The 21332-nt window shown below is 46.8% G+C and overlaps 1 protein-coding gene across 1 annotated transcript in view; it reads right to left on the reverse strand.

Moving 5' to 3' along the window:
- The window catches only part of ROR1 (receptor tyrosine kinase like orphan receptor 1), a 142704-nt gene that overhangs the window by 11676 nt on the left and 109696 nt on the right, over positions 1-21332 (reverse strand). Inside the window, exons 5-8 of the mRNA XM_036754265.1 lie at positions 17891-18018; positions 14885-15202; positions 13215-13460; positions 4953-5164 (exon numbers count right to left, since the gene is read on the reverse strand). Coding sequence (XP_036610160.1) covers positions 4953-5164; positions 13215-13460; positions 14885-15202; positions 17891-18018 — 904 coding nt within the window. The remainder of the gene's footprint in view (positions 1-4952; positions 5165-13214; positions 13461-14884; positions 15203-17890; positions 18019-21332) is intronic.

Consider the following 21332-nt stretch of genomic DNA (forward strand, 5'->3'; position numbering starts at 1 on the left):
AATCCCTACTCTGAGCCAGGCACCATGTTAGGCACCAGGGACCCCAATATCAGAAATTAAATCCCCTGCTCTCAAGGAGATTAGGCTCCCTCTGCTCCTTCTTGCCCATGCGGCTTTGGGCACTCTCAGGTCTTTTCTCCACAGTCTCCTGCCCTGTAAAATGACGTCAGACTAGATGATCCCTGTGGATTCCTTCCATCCAGGTCTGAGAGGTATCTGAATTCTGTGATCCTGGGCTTTGCCCAGTCACACAGCTGGTCTGGGGAGGGACAGAACCCATGCTCTTCCCAGCACACCACGCTGTCTCTGCTACAGGTGAATGTCTCAGTGTCTATTAGAGGAATAACTAGGGTGAGGTGGCCGGGTCTTTAACCCAAAGTGCCAACAACAAGGGCCCTTCCTCCAGGTGTGGTGGCCCCCTGCTCCGACCTCCCCACCCTTCTCAGTACTCCACTGGCTTCTTGAGTGGCACCACCCTGGAGGGTCCTTCCCATCTCTTAGGGCCCATCTCTTCCCACCATGATGCTCTCCATCTCTCGCCCATCTTCCTGGGGGTTGAGATTCTCAGTTGTGCCTTGAGAGCTGGGGTCCAGTGTGATTGTAAGGGCACTGAAGGGAGGACCCATTTTCAGTTTTTTACATCAGTTCCAGTGCCTGACATCAATAAAAGCTTGCTGACTGACTTACTGATGGTCAGAGTTCTCTCTGGGATATTGAGAATTTTAATCTTTGAACTTTTTGTTCCCTCGGGCCTCACATCTCACTGCACCCCGCTCCTCGCTGTCATTCCCCCACAACAGCTGCCCCGTGTGATGCTCTGGGACAAACAGAGAAGGGGGGTACGGAGGAGGGTTGGGCAGAGCGAGGCCCACCCAGCATCTGAGGGGAGGCTTTGATCCCTTTACGGCTCCCCTGTGTGCCCCACTGAGGAAACACTGCGTGACACCACAGCCGACTTCATAGGACAAGAGCTAAATAACTTTGGCTTTCCAGTCACAGGAGGGGAGGGAAAGGCAGAGCAGGAGGGAGAGAAGGGAGGCCCTGTTTTCCTTTGTCTCTGAGATGAACAGATTTCCTTTGTTTCAGAAAAAGAAAAAAAACCCATCCATTCATCAGAATCCTACCTCGATGGGAGAACATGGAGGTTGGGTCAGTGTTAATGCAGGCTCCTTGAGGACAGGGGCCCTTTCCTGTTTTGTCTTTGATTCCCCAGACCCTAGCACATAGTAGGCACTTAGTAAGTGGAATTAGCAGCCAAAGTTCTTGAGCTAGATGACCCCAAGTGATTCCGGTAAGACCTCTGTGAGGTAGGTACTATTGATCATTCCGCAGACAAGAAGACTGAGGTTCAAAGAAAGGAGAGGACTTGGCCAAGATCACACAGCTGGTAGTGGGGGAAGTTCCCAGGCCTTCCTGACTCCAAGTCCCATAAGCTATTTGGAAAGAATGAATGGAAAAATCCTTGTAAATTTGGTTACCAGGTGCTAAGTACTGGAAGACAGCTCCTCCCTTCAAGAAGCTTTCCCACTGCCCTTATAAACTGTAAGCGCTAGGTGGGAGGGACTGTAGCTCTTTGATTTTGAGGGGCCTTAGGGTTCAACCAGCCTCATCTATCCATTTGATGGGGGGGGAAACTGAGTCCAGAGAGGGTAAAGAGCTGGGATCTGTGCCTCCCAAGCCAGTGACAAGTCAACGGCCTCACCAAAAAAAGCCCCGTCTCCCAAAGAACAGCCCGGAGCTCAGCTCATGTCTGGGGCTTCCTCTCTGGCTTACTGTCCTGAACACAAGCAGCCACCCAGCAGAACAAAGCCAAACCCAAACAGGCCTGTCCCTTTTTAAAGCTCGCTTTGTTGTGGCAGCATCCGACGGAAGTTTACCTTTCCGCCTCCAGTAACACGAGAATGCTCCCATCTAATGCTGGCCCCTGGGGGCTCTGAGCCCAGTCCTAAGAGGCCTGCTCCCAGTTGAGCTCTCCCTCCCGGATGGAAGCCAGCCAGCCCTGTCTCTCACTAGCCTCTTCTCATTCCCTGGGGTGCTTGGGGCTGCTTCCAACCTTCCCAAGGAGCCCCCCCTCACTCCTCCCCTTCCTCCTCCCAACACCCAGAGGCATCTTAGCAGCAAAGCAAGTGAAGATAGATGGAAACAGATAGTGTGCACAAGGCTGGATGAAAGGCAGCGAGAACCTTAGGCTTCCCGGGTAGGGGACAGCTAATTCACAATGGCAGAGCAGTCAACGTGCCATCATTCCTTGCTTCCTAATCCCTGGTCCCCTGAGCCAGGACCAAGAATATGAAAAGGAGGTGGCCACCTTGGGTGTGATATTTGGGAAGAGACAGAAGGATGGATATACAATTGCAAAGAAATAGGTGTTTAACTACCAGATCTAATAAACACACGTTCAGCCCCACACGTCTTATTTCCAAGCCTCTCTTTGGATCACAGGCTTCCTTTAAGCCCTAGCTCCAATCCTTTCCTTTACCGGAAGTCTTTCCCAGTCTCTCTGAATTCTAGTGCCTTCCTCCTGTTAATGATGTCCTATTGATGCTATCTATAGCTTTCTCTGTATATATTTGTTTGCATGTTGTCTCCCCCATCCAATTGTGCATAGTGTATAGTAGGTGTATAATAAATGCTTATTGACTTGACTAGAAGAACAGATGAAGAACCGGGGGTGTTTAGACAGTAGAAAGCTCAGGAAACATGTGCTATTTCTCTGGCATTCTGAATTATCATGGGAAGAAGGGAGTGGGCTTGCTCTTCAGGGCACTACAAGATGGGCAGCCGATAGCAGCTTAGAGTAAGGACAAACTTCCCCTACGCAGGGAAATGGGCTGCCTTGGAAGGGAATGAACTCTCCTTCACTGGAGGTCTTCATACTTGTCAGGGACATTACCGAAGGGATTGTTGCTCAGGTCCCGGTTTGGGGCTAAAATGGCTTCTGAGCTTCCTTCAGCCTCGGGGATCCTGTGACATGGTATGGAAAGCCCCCTGTCTGGCCCTGGGGATACAGAGGGGAACAAAAAGATGTAATCCCTCTGCCCTTAGGGAGCTCACAGCATGCTAGAAGAGACTCACCAAGTAACAGAGAAGTGTATCACAAGATGGAGAGTAACGAGGGCAAAGTCAGTCAACAAACATATATGAAGCACCAGATGCTGGGCCAAGCACGGAGGATACAAAGAAAGGCAAAAACATGGGGCTCCTGCCCTCAAGGAGCTCACATTCTAACTGAGAAGACCAGCAAAGAACTAGGAAGATCTATTCAGTATGTTAGCACAGCTAAGAAGAAACATGCGATGCAAATAGAAGGAAGAAAGGCTCAGTGAAGATGGACAGGAAAATCTGAAGAAGGAGAGGAGAGTTCCAGGTGGGGGAGAGAGGGAAAGATTCAGGGAAACTGAGGCACTTAACTTGAATATTGAGAGGAGAGAAGGCTGTTTGCAGGCAGAGGAGATGAGGAGGAGGTGTGGCTCCAGGCAGGGGGACTGCTGGCCCATAGGTATGTATTTTCTGATGAGTTCAATTCATCAATTGAACAAATATTTATTGCCTATGACTGTATTATACTTTATTATATCATATTGTTATATTATATATAGGATGAGGATAACTGATACGTATATAACATTTTAAGGCGTATTGAGCACAAATTATGTCATTTGATCCCTGTAACCACCCTGTGATAGAAGAACTATAGGCATCATTATCTCCATTTTACAGATGAGGAAACTGAGGCCCAGGAGGTCAAGGGACTGGCCCACAGTCACATAGCCAGAAAGCTGCAATAGAGGCCAATACAGCTGGGGGGGCAGGGCAGTCCAATGGAAGGAGCCCATGTTCAAATGAGCCCTGGGATAGACGAATGTGTTGGCTTTAGGCTCAGCTGGTCCCTGATACTGTAGTGTTCTGTATAGAATGTTTGGGTGAGTGTGCGTGCACATGCACACCCATGTACACTTATATGTGTGTCCCTTCTTCAGGATCTGATGGGTCCATGGGCTATTTTGGGGCCCGAGACCATGTGAGCGGCTTTGGAGACAAGCTGTTTACATATTGGGGACTCTCATTAAGGTTCTACAGAATTCTCTGTGCCTCTTCCAGGAAAGGGACTCGGTAAGAACCAAAACAAACAACCAGACAACTCCAAAGAGATCGGAGCCAAAGCTCTTAGGAGGAGAGAAAACAAAAGGAAACAAATCAAGTTCATGCTCTGGTTTCCATCCCCCTCCTCTTCCCAGCGAAATGCACCCCAAGCCATCTTTTTCCCAGGCCCAGGTGACTCTCCCCTTCCTCCCTGACCAAGCTGGAACACTAGACTCATCAAGCTCGGAAGGGAGACTCATGGAACAGAATCCTTTCATTCATTCCAGAAGCACTTATTAAGCACCTACTGAGTACCAAGCCCTTTACTAGGTATAGGGCTGAGGATACAGAGACAAGTACAAAACATCCCTGCCCTCAACAAGCTCGAATTCAATGGGAGAAACAACAGGTACATATATAAGGAAGTACAAAACAGATAGGAAATACATACAACGTAATTTTTAGGGAGAAGGATCTAAGTGATCAGGAAAAGCTTCAGCTAAGAGGCAGAGCTTAACTAAGCCTCAAAGGCCTTTAAAGTGGATATACCTGGAGTCAGTCCTCCCTCCCTCCCTTCCTCCCTTCCTTCCTTCCTTCCTCCCTCCCTCCCTCCCTCCCTCCTCCTCCCTCCCTCCCTCCCTCCCTTCCTTCCTTTCCTCCCTCCTTCCCTTCTTCCTTCCTTCTTTCCTCCCCTCCTCCCTACCCCCCTCCCTTCCTCCCTCCCTCCTTCCTTCCTTCCTTCCTCCCTCCCTCCTTCCCTCCTTCCCTCCTTTTCTCCCTCCCCGCCTCCAGTGCCCGAGGAGAAGAGTTCAGTTGCATCCCAAGATGGACCTTGGGCAGGTCCTCGTGTGTCCCCCTCCCCACACTACCTTGGGTTTATAGGCAGACAGCATGGACATCTCCACATTCTGACCCCGGACGTGCTTCGGCTGTCTCTGGGTGGGGGGCGAGGAGGGCTTCTGGTTGTTGCGACAGACGCAGATGAAAAAGAAGAGCAAGGCAATGGCCAGAGGGATGGCCACACTGGGCACCAAGATGTAGAGGATCTCCATCTTATTCTTCTCCTTGGAATCCTTGGAATCTGATGGAGACACAACCAAAGAGACCCCCATGATGGGCCTGGCCAGTGTTGACCAACGATCAACGTCCAGGCTTAGAGCGCGCCCCCTCCCGGCATCCCCCTTCTGAAGCCCCCAGTCCTCCCTCCTCCCAACGTCTGCCTCCCCCAGGGCTCCCCCCCTCCCCATGCTGAAACAGGCAAGGTCAGCAGGGCGGGGCAACACCAAGAAATGAGTTCTCATCACCGGCAGATTACAGAACGTTTCTATCAACACCAGTAACTTCAGTTAAAAGAGTTGAAAAGGTAAAAGTTTAAAAGTTTAGAGATTCCGCAGGGCAGGAAAACCGTAACGATAATAGCAGCGATAACACATCCAACATTTTAAAGCATTTGAGTGTTTACTAAGCGCCTCGGCACACGTGATCTCCTTGGAGCCTAACAAGAACTTCTCTGACTTAAGTCCTAGTGTTGTCTCCATTTTACAGATGAGAAAACTGAGGCTGAGGGAGGTTGAGTGACTTTCCCAGAGCTAGTGAGTGCCTGGTGCAAGGCTCTGACTCACATCTTCCTGACTCCAGGTCTGGCACGCTACCCATTGGGCTGCACTGCCTCCTACTGCTAATGCCTGGACAAGCAAACCTCAGATCTTTGGACTCCTGGACCCTTCCTCTCTTGGCAGCCAGTTTGGAGTGAGGGAGTCTGCTGCAGTGTCAAGGGCCCTGGATTTGAAATCAGAGCACCTGGTTTGAACCTTGGTTCTGGCCCTTTCTATCTGTGTGCCTAGCGACTGGTCTCTGGGACTCAGTTTCGTCACCTGTAAAATAAGAGGGTTGAATTAGATGACCACTAAAGACCCTTCCAACTCTAAATCTAGGATTCTAGTGTGATTTGATGCAATGAGCATTTATTAAGTGCCTACTGTGCTGGCTGCTGAAAACATTAAGCCTAAAACCAAAATGATTGCTGCCCTTCTTGTGGTTCCTTTGGTGTTTAAATCATGTGCACACAGAAAATGAAGAATAAAATATTGCCAAGTAATCACTTGTGGCTTCTGGAAATCCTGGTCAGCTCAAATCAACTAGCATTTATTGAGTGCTTACTGTATGCCAAGATCATGGGTCCTTAGCAGTTCCATTCTCCATCTTCATGGATCTACACCCCCTAAAGGACCATGTCTTCAGGGGTGTCAATAAGAAGAAAAAAACGTCCTTTCCTGAGAACCAGGAGACCGAGGTCTAGCTCCAGCTGCACTCACTGCTAGATACTTCTGTGTTGAGATTTGAACTCAGACCCTTGGATGCCAACCCAACCTGGCATACTTTCCATTGATCCTGCTGTCCTTTCAGATTTACCATTCTAACCAAAAGAATGGGAAAATGGAATAAACTCCCACCTTCAAGAAATCTGTGTTGATGGATGTATGCAGTGGTTCATTTAGAAAGTAAAGTTCATAGGGGCAGCTAGATGGTACAGTGACTGGACCTTGGAGTCAGGAGAACCTGAGTCTGAATTCAGCCTCAGACACTTGACACTTACTAGCTATATGGCCCTGGGCAAGTCACTTAACCCTGATTGCCTCGCAACAGCAACAACAAAACCAAAGTAAAGGTCATAGCTTTAGTACAGGCTTGGAACTCCCTAAAATTTCAAACAATGGTTGCTTCAGCATCTTTTTAAAAATGTTTTTATTTTTATTGATATCTTTCATTTTTACATTGCTTCCATTCCACCCAACCCCCCATAACTCTGCCTTCTGGAAAGCCAACCCTCAAAAGAAAGAAATGGCTTAAAAAAGAAAAAGGGAAAAAAATTATTAACATCGATCGAACTATTGAAATAAAATCTTCCATGATGGGCAAACATTCCACATCCACAGATCCTGCCCTCTGCCAAGGAGCAGGAGGAGAGAGGGACCTGCTCATCTCTCTTTGGGGCCAAGATGGTCACTGGGACACTTACTAGGCAGGGCAACACGATGTGGGGCGGGGCCATGACTGAGAGTCAAAGGACCAGGTTCAAATCTGCTACTGACTACCTGGGTCACTTCCCTCTGAGAATACCCCTATACATCCCATAGATACTTTGTGTGTTTACAGTTTACGTGTTGTCTCTTAGACTATGTAACCCCTAAGAGCAGGATCTTCTCTTTGGTTCCCCAGAACCTTGCACAGTGTCTGGCACATACTAGCTGCTTAACGAACGCTAGTTGACTCCATTATGCTTTGCAGTCACCTTGCACACTTTTTTTTGTTGTTTAGTTACTTAGTCATATCTGACTCTTCGAGACCCCATGTGAGGTTTTCTTGGCCAAGATATTGGAGTGGTTGGCCATTTCCTTCTCTAGCCCATTTTACAGATGAGGAAACTGAGGCAAACGGGTGAAGCGACTTGCCCAGGGTCACGCAGCTTTAAGTGTCTGAGGCCAAACACGAGTCTTTCTGACTTCAGACCCAGCGCTCTGAAAACTTTGGCACCACCTAGCTGCCCCCCTGCACACACTAGGTTCTTACTAAATATGTGTCAAATTAAATTGAGCTGATAAGGCAGGGCCAGTGGATGAAAGTCACCGCCAAGGAAGACCTTTCTAAGACCAGCAGCTATCCCAGCGTGGAATGGGCGGCCTCGAAACGTCATGAGCTCCCTTTCTCTTGAACCCCTCCACTATGGGCACTGTTCCCACCCCGCTGCCTTGCTGCCTCCGCTAACTCCTTCCTCGCCCAATCAGTGAAGGCGGATCGGGACGACGAGCCGCGTGCTGAAGGGTGGGCCCCAGCCGAGTCCCGCTCTCCTAAACTGCCCTCCCAGTCACTTGTTAGGGCGAGCAGTTTCCCCAAACCTCCTCCCGTGCCCAGCGGGCTACCAGGGTCGGTAAAAAACGTTTTAGGTTAAATGGTTTCATGCTCAAAAAATGTCTTCCTTCCGACTGCTCTGGAGGTTTGGGGTGACTCCAGTTCTTTGCCTGGATGGAAACGTGGGAAGGCTGGCAGCTGAGGCCCGGCTTGAAAATCTCCGCAATATAAAAATAACTCTCCCGGAAAACGTCAAACTTCCCCCCCCTTTCTTTTCCCTTTCCAAAATTCTCTGTAACGTTCAATTTGGGTCTGAAGAAAAGAAAGACAAATTGGCTTGTCCCAGGTCTTCTCTGAAATCTGGGGGGTGGGTGGGGGGGAACTGCTGACAAAGGCAGTTACAGGCTGCACCATTTGCAATCTGGAAAACATCTGCCCTGCCCGGGACTGGGAGCTACCACGGCTGGGAAAACGCCGGTGACAAAGCAGAGCTGCCCCGGGTGCCTGCGGGGTCAGCACGGACTGGGAAGGGGTCTGTGCACGCTGTCCTTGGGCTGGTTAGTTCAGGGCAAGGACTGGACACACATACAAACATACATATACATACATGTATGTATGTGGATGTGCATGTAGAGAGACACACATGTATACACACATAAATACACCCACACACACACACACACAGAGACACACAGACACACATATTTGTTGTTGAGTTGTGATCAGTCATGTCCAACTGTCTATGACCCCGTTTGGGGATGTTCTTGGCAGAGACACTGGAGTGGTTTGCCATTTCCTTTTCCAGCTTGTTTTACAGATGAGGAAACTGGGGCAAACAGGGTGAAGTGACTTGCCCAGGGTCACACAGCTAGTAAGTGTCTGAGGCCTCATTTGAATTCAGGTCTTCCTGACTTCCGACACTGGGCTCTATCCACTGCACCACCTGGCTGCCCCATTTACACAGCATACATATATGTGTGGCTACATCTCTATATATCTATATAGACAGATATCTAGAGGTACCTATTTCTATCTCTCTATTGATCTGAAAACATGAAGCCTGAAAACTAAGTATTATAGAATCTTATGATACCAGATGTGGCGTGGGAGGGGACCTCAGACTCCAGCCAGTCCAATCCCCTCTTTTGGGGGAACTGAGGTCTCCAAAAGAGCAGCACCTCACCCCAGGAAAGGGTTAGTGCTCTGGCCAACCGCTAACCCCAACAGGGGCGTCTTCGTACAGCTGGTAGAAAACAAGGGGAAAATATCTCTGTTTTGTCCCCACCACCCCCACCTTCTGTGTGGCTCGGAAGAAGGCCCTACCACCCAAGGGGGACAAGGCCTGAAGGTCAGCTCCTGGAGGAGTGTACAGGTCAAAGGTAAAAGAGATTTAAACCGGGAAAGGAAGATGCAGTGGGAAGGTGATCGGATACTGGGAAGCCAAGCCTCCTGGGTGCCCTGCTCAGTTGCTGGGCTGCCTCTGGTCTAAGGAGGCTTCTTAGGGTTTGGGTCACAGAACAAGGCTGGAAGAGACCCTAGGGACCATCTGGTCCAACTCTCTCATTTTACTGATAGGGAAACTGAGTCTCAGAGAAGAGACACAACTTACTCAACAAAGCCAACAAACATTTATGAAGTGCTTGTTGATTGTGGTGAGACTCAAATACTTTGAGTCTGGAGACCTGAATTCTAGTTCTAGCTCAGTCATACATTTTCTGTGTGATCCTAGGCAAGTCACTTGTCCTCTCTTTAAGGGAGGGAGTTAGACCAGATGATCTCAGAGTGTCCTTCTGACCCCAGGCTTTTCTGTGAGTCAGTCTGTGGAATCATCTTTCCCTTCTGTCTTCCTTTCTTCTCTCCTTCTTTCCTTCCTTCCCCTCACTTTTTCTTTCTTTTATTTTTCCTTTCATTCTTTTGTCCTTCTTTCTTAATTTCTTCTTTTCTTTTCTTTTTCCTTATAATTTCTTTCTTCCCTCTCTTTCTTTTCAATTTTATTTAATCTTCAGTTCCGATTCTCTCCCTCCCCTCCCACTGAGAAGACAAGAAATACAAAATGAAATACAAAGAAAAAATGTATAGTCATGCCAAAGTTCTCCATTAGGCATGTTAAAAAAAATAAAGGCAAGAAATGAGAAGAAAATGCTTCAATCCATACTCTGAGTGCCTCCACACTCTATGTGGAGGAGGGGCAGTCACTTGTTTCATCACAGTCCTTGGGATAGTGCTGGGCCATCATCGTGCTGATCGGACTTCAGTCTTTCACCAGATTTTGCTCTCACTGTGTGCACGGCTCCCCAGTTCTGCCTTCTTCCCTCTGCATCAGTTCATACATGGAATATTCCTTTCCAGGAACATGAGGGACCCTAGGCATAGCTTGCATTTACACAACACTAAGCTATGAAGCCTTCTTGCTGGAATTCTAAGTCTGCCCTGCCCTGAAGGCAGAGAGTTGGACCGAATGACCTCTCAGGGTCTTGTCTCAACCCTCTGGGGCTTGGTGCAAAGGCTTTACAAGGCCATTTAAGTGAAAGTCAATACTCTTCAAGTTTAATTTATAGTTCCCACTACAAAGCGATTGCAATTGAAAGCCTGGGTTGCTCAGCAGCAACCCTCCGGCCGCTCCCAGGCAGCACGTGGAGCCTGCTACTCCTCAGTGCCACTAAAAATGAATTAAGACCCAACATGTCTCCAAAGGGACAATTCCTCATCACTTTGTTAGAGCATGCTTCAGGGGTGGGAGATAAGACCTTTGGTCCTAAGAGTATTTTCTTTTATCTTGACTTTATCTTGACTTTTTTATGTTGACTTCAGCTTCTTACTTGCCTCACTTCAGTCTTGACTGGTATGAGCGACAGTAGTCAGATCTGTCTTTGATCCATACTCTCTATCTGTGTGGGCTCAGGTGGGACAGTTCATCTTTTAAAGCCTCAGTTTCCTCATCTGCAAAATGAGGTTAATCCTTGATACTCTATCACGGAGGGTTGTTGTGAGAAAGGCATTCTATCAGGGGACAGAGGAGTGTCAGAGAGGGAACAAATATTCTAATTGGAACTGGAAGACCGAAGTTCCAGTTCTTAACCTTACCACTGATTAGCTGTGTGTCTTTGGGGAAATGACAGAATCTCTGAGGTTTCTATTTTTTGGTCTGTAAAATGAAGACATGGGGCTCGATGACCTCTAAGTTCTTAGATACTCAGATACTATGGAATGAGACTTGGATTGGGAGTCAGAAGATTGGAATTCATTCCTGCCTCCACTATTTGCTGGCTATAATCTTGACCTGCTAGGGAAACCCTGGATCTCTCTGGGGCTCCCCTTCCTCCTCTCTTCAAAGAAGGCTGAAGACCAGATGGTCCCCAAGGTGAGGCACCTTCTAGGTCTAATCTCAATAATGCCCTATGGTGATGAACAGTCTGTTTCTACATCGATCGAATTTTTTCCATCATTCTCTCTAAAGTCACACATGAATTAGTTGGTATTTACTAAAACTGTCAATTTATGCACATACATCTTTGGATGTTTCCATTTGGGGAGCAGGGCACAGGGGATGTGAGTACCCGATGGTACATCTGTATTTTATTCCTTCTCTACCACCCCCTCCGCAGCATTAAGTGTGAATGCATATTAAGTGCTAGTTTAAAATGAGAAATATGTAGGCATGTAAGTTGGGGAGAGAGTAGATCCCATATCTGCACATGTTCATTCTCCAAAAGAGGAGAATGGGGGTTGGGGAGGAGCTGAAAGGGCCCTGGGAGGAATCTAGACCAACCCATACAAGAAAAGAATCTCCACTCTGGCCTACCCTGCAAGTGGTCATCCTGCCCCATCCCAGGAGGCCCATTCCACTCTGGACAGTTCCCAAGGTTAGGAAGCTTTCCTGACCTTGAACTGAAATGAACCTCTTTGCAACTTTTATCCACAACCTGTGGTTCTGTCCTCTGAGACCAAACAGAATCTATCTGATCTATCTTCCCCTTGACGTCTTTCAGATACTTGAAGCCAGATGTCACACCCCTCCTGGGTCTTCTCTTCTCCACAGTCACTACCCTGCATTCTTTCCATGGATCCTCTAGTGGCCCTTCCCCATTCTAATTGCCCTTTGCTGTCCAGAGTCCCCACAATGGCCCTCTATCATCTCGGTGTGGCCCGACCAGGGCAAATGACAGCTAGACTCTCACCTCCTTAATCCGGGAAGCCAGACCTCTCAGTGTGCTCCTGGTAGCTTCTATCCATATAGTGCTACATTATCTCTTTTCAGAGTAACCACACATTATCTTCCTCTTCTATAGCTAAAGTTCCAAGCTGGCCAACTTGACATTCCGGCTCACATCTCTGTGCCTTGGCCAGGCAAATCTCAGTGTCTGTCATGCTCCCCACCCCCACCTTAGAGACCCTAGTTCTATCAAGGGTCAAGCATGTGCCACCTCCTCCAGGAGCCCTCTCCTGATCTCTGTGTTCGAGGGCTCCCTCAAACCATTTTGTGTTTCCTGGGGTATATTCTCTACGGGATTTTCACCCACCCCCTCCACCTGCTGTAGAATGTATCCTCTTCAAGAACAGGAGTGCTTTTAGGTTTCAGTTTTGCCTTCTCATCTCTTTGAAGATAGGGATTGTTTCATTTTTGTCTTGGAAATCCAGGAGCGTGGCATGTGCCAACCACCTATGGGATGACCGCCGAGGTCCTTTCCAGATCCAGATCTAGAATCCTATTGGTTTTGGAACTGAGGGTGAAGCATGCCCCCTGCTTCTTGGCACAGAGATGGACTGACTAGGGTTTCCTTTGTTCTAGACCTCCTTTGGCAGCAGTGACCCCTTCCAGAATCATGTTATTAAATGCATCAAATTAAAATACATTGGATTACAATAGAAACTAGCCATGTAGAAATATGTTAAAAAATGAGTTTACAAAGCCCAGAGAATATGGTTGGATTTCAAAGCCTCTGAGGACCCTGCCAGGTTCATAGCCAGGATCTTTTGGTCCATCAGGTCACTGTCACCTCAGCCTCCAGAAAACACATTTCCTTTGGGAGGAGAATTTTCTGGTTTGGAGGGTCTGAAAGGATGTGGCCTCAGGGAAGGAATGTCTCATGTGGGGAAACTAGCCAAGATTGGGCTAACCCTGGGCTGACAAGAGATAGAGCAAATACTACCCTCCTGTGCGCGCGCGCGCGCACACACACACACACACACACACACACACACACACACACTTTTTTTCCCAAAGGAAAACAGAACAGGGGAAGGTGATTGGAAAAAATAGCCAGGAACAGCTTTCTATTTACCACATGCTGGGATGTCACATAGGTCAGCCTTAAAATTTTCATCTAAGGTGAAACACCATGGGGCTTCCTTCTGATTCCCAGGATTGCGGCAGTAGGAATGTCCCCCATTCAGCTCAGGGTATCTGACAGCCGTGAACGTGTGTGTATGGGGATACTGGGAGTTCCACGGCTGGCACTGTCGGCCAGATTTCGTCACGCTGACCGTTCCTCGGTAATCTGCTCCGGTACTGTTGTAACACTTGTGATCTGGGAGAGAGAAACGAACAAAAAACAATTTAAAAAAAGACACCAGCCAGTATTCTAGTTAACTCTAAGTGGCCACTAGGTCTGTATCTCAAAGAGATCAAAGAAAAAGGAAAAGGACTTACAGGTATAAAAATATTTATAGTCCCTCTTTTTGTGGTGGCAAAGAATTGGAAATTGAGGGGATGCCCATCCATTGGGGAATGGCTGAAGAAGTCGTGGTGTATGATTGTGATGGAATGCTATTGTGGTAACAGAAATGATGAGCAGGATGGTTTCAGAAATACCTGGGAAGAGTTACATGAACTGATGCAAAGTGAAGGGAGCAGAACCAGGAGAACGTGGTGCACAGTAACAGCAATATCTTATGATGATCAACTGTGAAAGACGTAGCTACTCTGATCAAGATACTGTTCTAAGACAGCTCTAAAGGTCTCATGATGAAAAATGCTATCTACCTCCAGAGAAAGAATTAATGAACTCTGAGTGCAGATTGAAGCATACTTTTTTCGCTTTCTTTATTTTTCTTGGATTGTGTGTGTTTTCTTTTGCAACATGACTAATAGAGAAATATGTTTTGCATAGCTTCCTATGTATGATCAATATCACATTGCTTGCCTTCTAAAGAAGTAGGAGAAGGGCAGGAGAGAGGGAAAGAATTTGGAAATAAATTTTTTTTAAGAATGTTGAATTTTTTAAATGTCACTGGTAAATATTTAATAAAATAAATAAAGCTATATCAATTTTTTTAAAAGCCTCTAAGTGTCCAAGAAGGTGCCAACCTACATTAAGAAAAGAAAAGGAAGAGGACAATTATGTGCCAAGCACTGTGCTTAACACTTTACAAATATTTTATCATTTGATCTCATTGGTAGAAGGTGTCCCCCTTTCTCCAGAGTCCCTTAGACTAATGACATTAGAAGACCAATCCCTTTCCTCTGCCTTCTGTTTTTTAAAGTAATAGTTAATTACAAGAACTTTGAATTGGGGGGGGGGATCAAAGTCTGATTTCCACTTCCTTCCCACAAAACCTTAGCACTTAGGTGGCTGGTCCTAAACTAGAAAAGAAGGCTGATGGACTCTACTTACCTTTTTTGTCTTAAACAAGATAGTTATTTGACATGCCCTTTCTTTCTTATTATTTATTTCTAGGGACTAGGTCACCCTATCTCCTACAAACAGGAAGCGCAGTGACTCAACTTCACTACTGATTGACACAGAAGTCTTTGACCCACTTTATCTCCAACCTGGGTTAATTTGTCCCTCCTTTGGCAGCCTGGTGGCCCTGAGGCTCGCCACATTGGTGCCAGGCTTAGAATTGGCTCTAGGCTCACTGCAGCTCAGAACTCCTGAACTCAAGTGATCCACCAGCCTCAGCCTACCCTAGTAGCAAGGGGTCACAGGTGTGTGCCACCATCTCCACTTACTTTTATTGATGGGATCAGCCATGGGGATCCCAATCCGGATACAGTTGGCAGCCTCTGGGCTCTCTGGCTGGGGGAGGTCTTCACAGTTGGGCAACTTAAGCCTCATCAGAATCATGGGATTTGACCTGGCGAAAATGTACTCAGTCTGACAAAGGACATTCTCCAAGATTTCACATTCATCCCGGCACAGGTCTCGAGGCTTCGGAACCGGTGAGGTCTCATCACAGTAGGGGAAAGCATAGTGACAAAGGGAGGGGATCGCGAACTGGGAGCACTTATCGGATAGGTGACTGGACGTGCCGATCATGGTGAAGGCAGCTGAAAAGCGAACAATGAAGCAATCAACAAACATTTATTAAGCCCTTCCTCACTGCATGTGCTAAGTACTGGGTACGTTGGAAATAAATCACCCCTGCTTTCAAGGAGGCGACATTCTAATGGGAGAGACTATGCGACCTTTTGTTATGCATACAAATGACAATAATAACAGACAACATTTATACAGCACCTACTATGTCCGTGGTACTGTGCTAAGCCCTTTAAAATGTTATCTCATCGGATCCTGTTTTCATCTAGCGGGTGGTGCCTGAGCTGTTTCTTGAAGAAAGTGATGGTCTGCTAGCGGCAGAAGTGAGGAGGGAGAACATTCTCGGCAAGGACAGCCAGTGCAAAGGCATGGAGGTGAGAAATGGAGTGTTTGATATAAGGAGGGATGGCAAGGAGGCCAATATGGCCATGCCAGAGAGGTCATGCTGGGGAGTAAGCCATAAGGCTGGAAGGGTAGGGAGAAGCCATACTGCGAAGAGCCCAATAGCAAGGCTTGTTTGATCCGGGAGCCAATAGGGAGATATTGGAAGTAATCGAACAGAAGGGCCACGATCAGACCTGTGCTTTTGGGAAAGCTCTTTGGTGGCCGGGTGGAGAATTGGACCTCGGGGTTCAGGGCCATCCTCTTCAGTCACTCAGTGTCAAAGGGTTTGGTGCTGGAAAGGACCTGAGAGACCCGGATGGGCCCTGAGAAGCCTCCTAGCCGTCAATCCTCCACCTGAGCAGTGATCCCTCTACAATGTCCCGACCATTGGGTGTCGCCTTTCGTCTGAGCCTCTCTAGGCAGGGGGAGCCCACGATCTCCCAAGACAGCAACTTTGGGCCGGCCCTTCTTGGCAGGAAGTTCTCTTGAGACCCTGGTCCAATCTGCCTCTTTGTGACTTCTGCTCATTCCCCACAATTCTAAATGTCTGCATATGGATTCAAACTCGGGTCTTCATGATTCCCAGTCTTCTGCTCTATCAGTCTCTTGTAAATGCTCCAGATGCGGTGTGATAAGGTCAAAGTACAGTGGGACCATATCTCTTTATTCTGGGGATCTATGATCCTTCAATGCTCAGACATCTTTCAGTTGTTCCCCACTCTTTGTGACTCCATTTGGGGTTTCCTTGGCAAAGACACTGGACTGATTTGCCATTTCCTTCTCCAGCTCATTTTACCAATGAGGAAACAGGTAAACAGTGTTGAGTAACTTGCCCAGGGTCACACAGCTACTAAGTTTTGAGGACAGATTTGAACTCATGAGGATGAGTCTTTCTGACTCTAGGTCTAGTGCTGTATACAATGCACCACCCAGCTGCCCCCTGTGATTTTCCATGCATTTAAATCCTTCCTCGGGCATTTAGTAGCTGTGTGACCCTGGACAAGCCACTTTACCTCTATGGAACTCAGTTTCCTCATCTGTAAATTCAGGGGAAGCTCCTTGCCAGCTCTAACTCCAAGGACCTCTGAATTTTTTACAAGGACTTCAAAAGTAACTCCTCTCCTGAGCTGATTTTCTCAATACTAGTCAGGGGGATGTTGAAGGCTTGCAGTATTAAACTCTCCAGCTGGTAATTGGGAAATGTTTAACAAAATAAATAAAAAATTCAATACAACGTAGATGATGTTCATTTGCAGGTCAGGATGCAGCAGCAGGCACCCCTTTGGATGCCACTGGGTGAGGCTGTTCTTGTTTGTGACTCTTAGCCACTATGGCTTCACGGCTAAGGGCTTGGTCTTGGAACCCTGGGAGGTGGAGATCTTCATAGGGAGAGAGGTGACAGGAGCCTTTGCCTTGGAGACACCTTGTCAATGGCAGGCGTTCTTCCCCTGTCCTCCATTTTATAGATGAAGAAACAAAGCCATACAGTCAGCACATACCAAAGGCTGCATTTGAACTCAGACCTGCTGACTCCAATCCCAGTGGATGGTTTTCCCCCATTGTTTCATGTTGCCTCTCTAATGAAGTCATATGTAAATACTAATTGGGAGGGATCGTGTGCATTCAGAAAAAAAACAAAAGACATCATGAAGAGTGAAAGATGCCCGAGTAGCTGGGGGCCGGGGCTGCAGTGAAAAGGAGCCACATCTGGAGTGCAAGGACCTCAGTTTGAATCCCAACCTGGCCTCCTTCACCTCAGGTATTTTGCTTCCCTGGCCTCAGTTTCTTCATCTGCAAAATGAAAAATGTGGACTAGATGAACTCTAGGGTCCCTTTCAGCCCTAACTCTGTGATCCAAGATGGCCTACATATTTATTTGGAGTCTAGAAAATGAAATGATTTGGGCCAGATTCTAGAAAAGTAGTATCATGCCTGTAGAGGCCACTTCATAATAAACACACATAATTAAGATCACATACTGAGAAGAAGGAGAGACCCCAGAGGTCACCTAGCCCAAACTTTTTAATTTTACTGAGGGGAAGTTGGAGTGTGCGAGAGCGTCCAAGGTCATCAAGCGGGGTATTGAGTGTTCAAGACGGGACGCCAGCCCAGGGCCGCTCACATTTCAGAGAATTCTCCCATTTCCTCTTTCCCTTCCAACAAGGCTCCTTCCTAATGTGCTGCTGTGCCCTCCCTTAGGACACAGACCATGCTACAGTGTTCTCTGTACTCTCCTCGGAGCCCCGCCTGGTACTTGGCCCACAGCAAATGTTTGTTGAGACGCTTGAGGAATGTCTTTGTAAGGAATGACCCACCTGTAATCTGATTTTCTATTTCTCCTTGCATGTGCAAAGACTCCATGTAGACAGTGCGGTTACCAATGAATCTGGCACATGCGATTCCTCGGTATGGCTGGCAGAACCCATCTTCTTCATATTCATCCCTGAAACCAAATCACAGCCGTCAGAGGGAGGCTGCCCCAGAAATGACCCTCCGCAAGTAGAGATTTCCATCCCCACTGTGCCCTGAGGAGTCACCAGGGGCACCATCATGCATTTTTATTTGACAGTCTCAGAGGTCACCCAAAGCACCTACTAGTCACAGAATTCCAGAATCTCAAAGTCTGAAGGAAACTCGAAGGCAGCCTTAGCCAGACTGGACCTGAGCAATAATCTTCAGTGTAACAGTGAATGGGTGGTATTTCATTTCCAGTTGAAGACCACCAATTGAAGGGAGCCAACCATTTCTCTACTTTGGACTATATTAATTGTTATTAATTATAACTAATATAACTAATAAGTTATATACATTAGTCCTCACGTCTATCCTAAATGTGCCCCTGCCCTCTGTGTTCACACAGATTAATTCTAATACTTCTTCCAAGTGACAGCCTTTCCAATACTTGAAGACAATTATGGGACAAGATGGCATTAGCATTTGGGATGACCCCATCCGACTGTTGACTCATATTGAGCTTGCAGCCCACTAAAGCCCCCAGATCCTTTTCAGAACAGCTGTTGTCTATCTGTGCTTCCTCCATCTTTATTTGTGGAGCTGACTGTTTGTACCCAAGTGCAAGACTTTACATTTATCTCTACAGAATGTCATCTTATTAGACTGAGGCCAATTTTGTCCATATCTTCTTGAGTCCTGATTCAGTCACTGAGTGTGTTGCCTATCATTTCATCATCTGCACATTTGTTCAGTATCGTCTATACCTTTATCCAAGCTAATGATGAAAATGTCAAATGGTACTGAGTCAAGTACCCCTAGGTCCCTGGAGCGCTCTGCTGAAGACCTCCTGACCTATTTGTGTTGAACTGATAATAACTGTTCTTTGAGTCTGACTATCTAACCAATACTGAATCCTTCTCATTGTATTATACTCTACTCTCCATCTTGCCATCTTCTCCACAAGAATAGTATGAGAAATTTCATTAAAAGCTTTGATAAAATCAAGGCACACTATAGCACTTCCCTCCCTGTTAGTCATTTTTGTTCTATGATGCTCAGTACAAAGGTCATTTTCCTTTGCAGATAAAACAACAACACTATAAGGATAGAGGAACTCTGCATTCCTTCCATTGTCCATCCACCCAAGCAAATCCCTGTTTTTCTTTGATCCCCTATTTCTCTCCCTAGAGCTCAGAGAAATCTCTTTTTTATAGCTAAACACTCTTTTTTTGAGCTGATGGGTCAGACAGCCTAGACCCCTAAAAGACCTTCCAGAGATCAAAACCATCCAGATTACAGAAGAAAACCCTCATTTCTACAGCTGCTGGTGGACAGGCAGATAACATGAGAGGGTGAAAGGAAATGAGCTGAGAGTCCAGAAACATATTATCCATTATGGTTTTTTTTGGCAAAGACTCTGTTTCATTAATAGCAAAGGCATTGGATTCAGGATGCACAAATGTACACCATCATCAGCACCCATTCACATGGCCCCAGGGGTTCAGGAACTGCATTGGGTTAGGAAGCCACCAGTGAGCACAACAAACACAACCCAGGTGGTCTGGCATTCCGTGCTTTAGACCACAACCACTAAACTGCTGGTAAGATTTTTCTCAAGGAGAAGCCTTAAAGATTTGAAATTTGCAACTAAAGCCAGAATGTGATCCAGAAGGAGAACGACAACTCAAATGTAGGTGTATCATTCATTCCTTCCTCCCATTCAGGAGAGCAACTTGCATTGTGGTCTCTGCAGTTCCACTACCCTACTCCACCACCCCTGCCCCTTCACCTCTTGTTAAGAGAATGACAATCAAATCAATATTGCCACCATGGCTGGAAAAAAGCAGGACAACCTGGGGCTCCATAGTTTCACTCAGAACTTCCTTTCCTGTCTGATATATGTTAGGTCCCACAAGTGAAATGCCCACTTTGTGTGGGGAGGATCCCTCTAACTTTTACGTGCTCTATAAAAGCTTGTTGTTTGAATGACTTTCAATCATTCAATCAACAACCATTTATGTGGTAGCCATTGGTGGGCAATATATTGTTCTAGGCACATGGGGGTGAGGATAGGTTTACAAATGTTTTCCCAGTAGAATAGAATAGAAACCCTTTGAGGACAGGGACTCTTTTATTTCTGTCTCTGTTTCTAGCACAATGACTAGAGATGAATGAATGGTTGCTAAATTGAATTGAAAGATAAATAAGTCCCCAGATCTGACCTCAAGGACTTACAATTTCATAATACCATTCATCGCCTTCACATCTTTCCATAATGTTTGCAGAGCACTTTGCATGAACTCACTGGAGCCTCAAGACAACCCTATGACATGGGAACCACAGGCTTCACTGTCCCCATTTTCAAATGTGGAAACAGGTTTAAAGAAATCTGATGACTCCCCAAGATAGTCACTCTCCTAGTGAATGTGAAAGGACATATTTGAACCCAGGTCTTTGTGATTTCAAGTCTAGCCCTCTATCCAGGAGGGGACATAATTCAATCCAACAAGCATTTGTTCCCTGCCCACTATACGCAAGGCACTGTGGGCATAAAACTCAAGCTAGGACGCAGCCCTGATCCCAAAGAATGGACAGTCTAAGGGTGAGCGGGTGGGTGGGGAGGGGGCTTATTCAGAGATAACTGTCATATAAGGGAAAGTGAAGTTAGTGCAAAGGATAGAGTAAGACACAGTGCTGAATGGGGACAATATCACTTTTACCTGAGTGTGAGGAAGAGAGCAAGAGTCAGTTAATCAATAAACAGGAAACTTTCAAAAAGGTCTAATTGTTATCGCTTTATTCCCCTTGAAGGAAATAAAAATTTGGTGACCTAGAATCCCCATTTATGTGAGTCACATGGTGCAAGTAGAGATGTGGGAAGAAGGTTTGAGCTGTTGAAACAGATGGGAGACGTCCCTGCTTCAGGAAGAAGGTAAGTTTGGACCATGGTCCTCTTGGGAATGAAAGAAAACCGTGTGAGTTTCATCTTCCTAAGCCCAAAGCTCTTGACCTCTCTTTGCGTTGTGGACCCCACTGGCCGTCTGTGTGAGCCTCTGGACAGACCCCCATCTCAGAAGAATGTGATGAAATGTACAAAATCAAAGACGCAGGATTACAAAAGAAACCCATCATAGGGAAGCCCAATTACCAAGATTGATAGGTCCAATGTTCACCATCCCATGGTAAGGAACCTGGGACTAGAATGATGCTATTTTTGAGAACACCAGCTCTCACTCTCACTGGTCCTCTGTTGTCAGTGATGAAGCACTGAGGCCTTGTGGAATTATGGGCAAAATGCTGGCA

The sequence above is a fragment of the Trichosurus vulpecula genome, chromosome 4, assembly GCF_011100635.1.
Source record: "Trichosurus vulpecula isolate mTriVul1 chromosome 4, mTriVul1.pri, whole genome shotgun sequence".
Classification (NCBI taxonomy): domain Eukaryota; kingdom Metazoa; phylum Chordata; class Mammalia; order Diprotodontia; family Phalangeridae; genus Trichosurus; species Trichosurus vulpecula.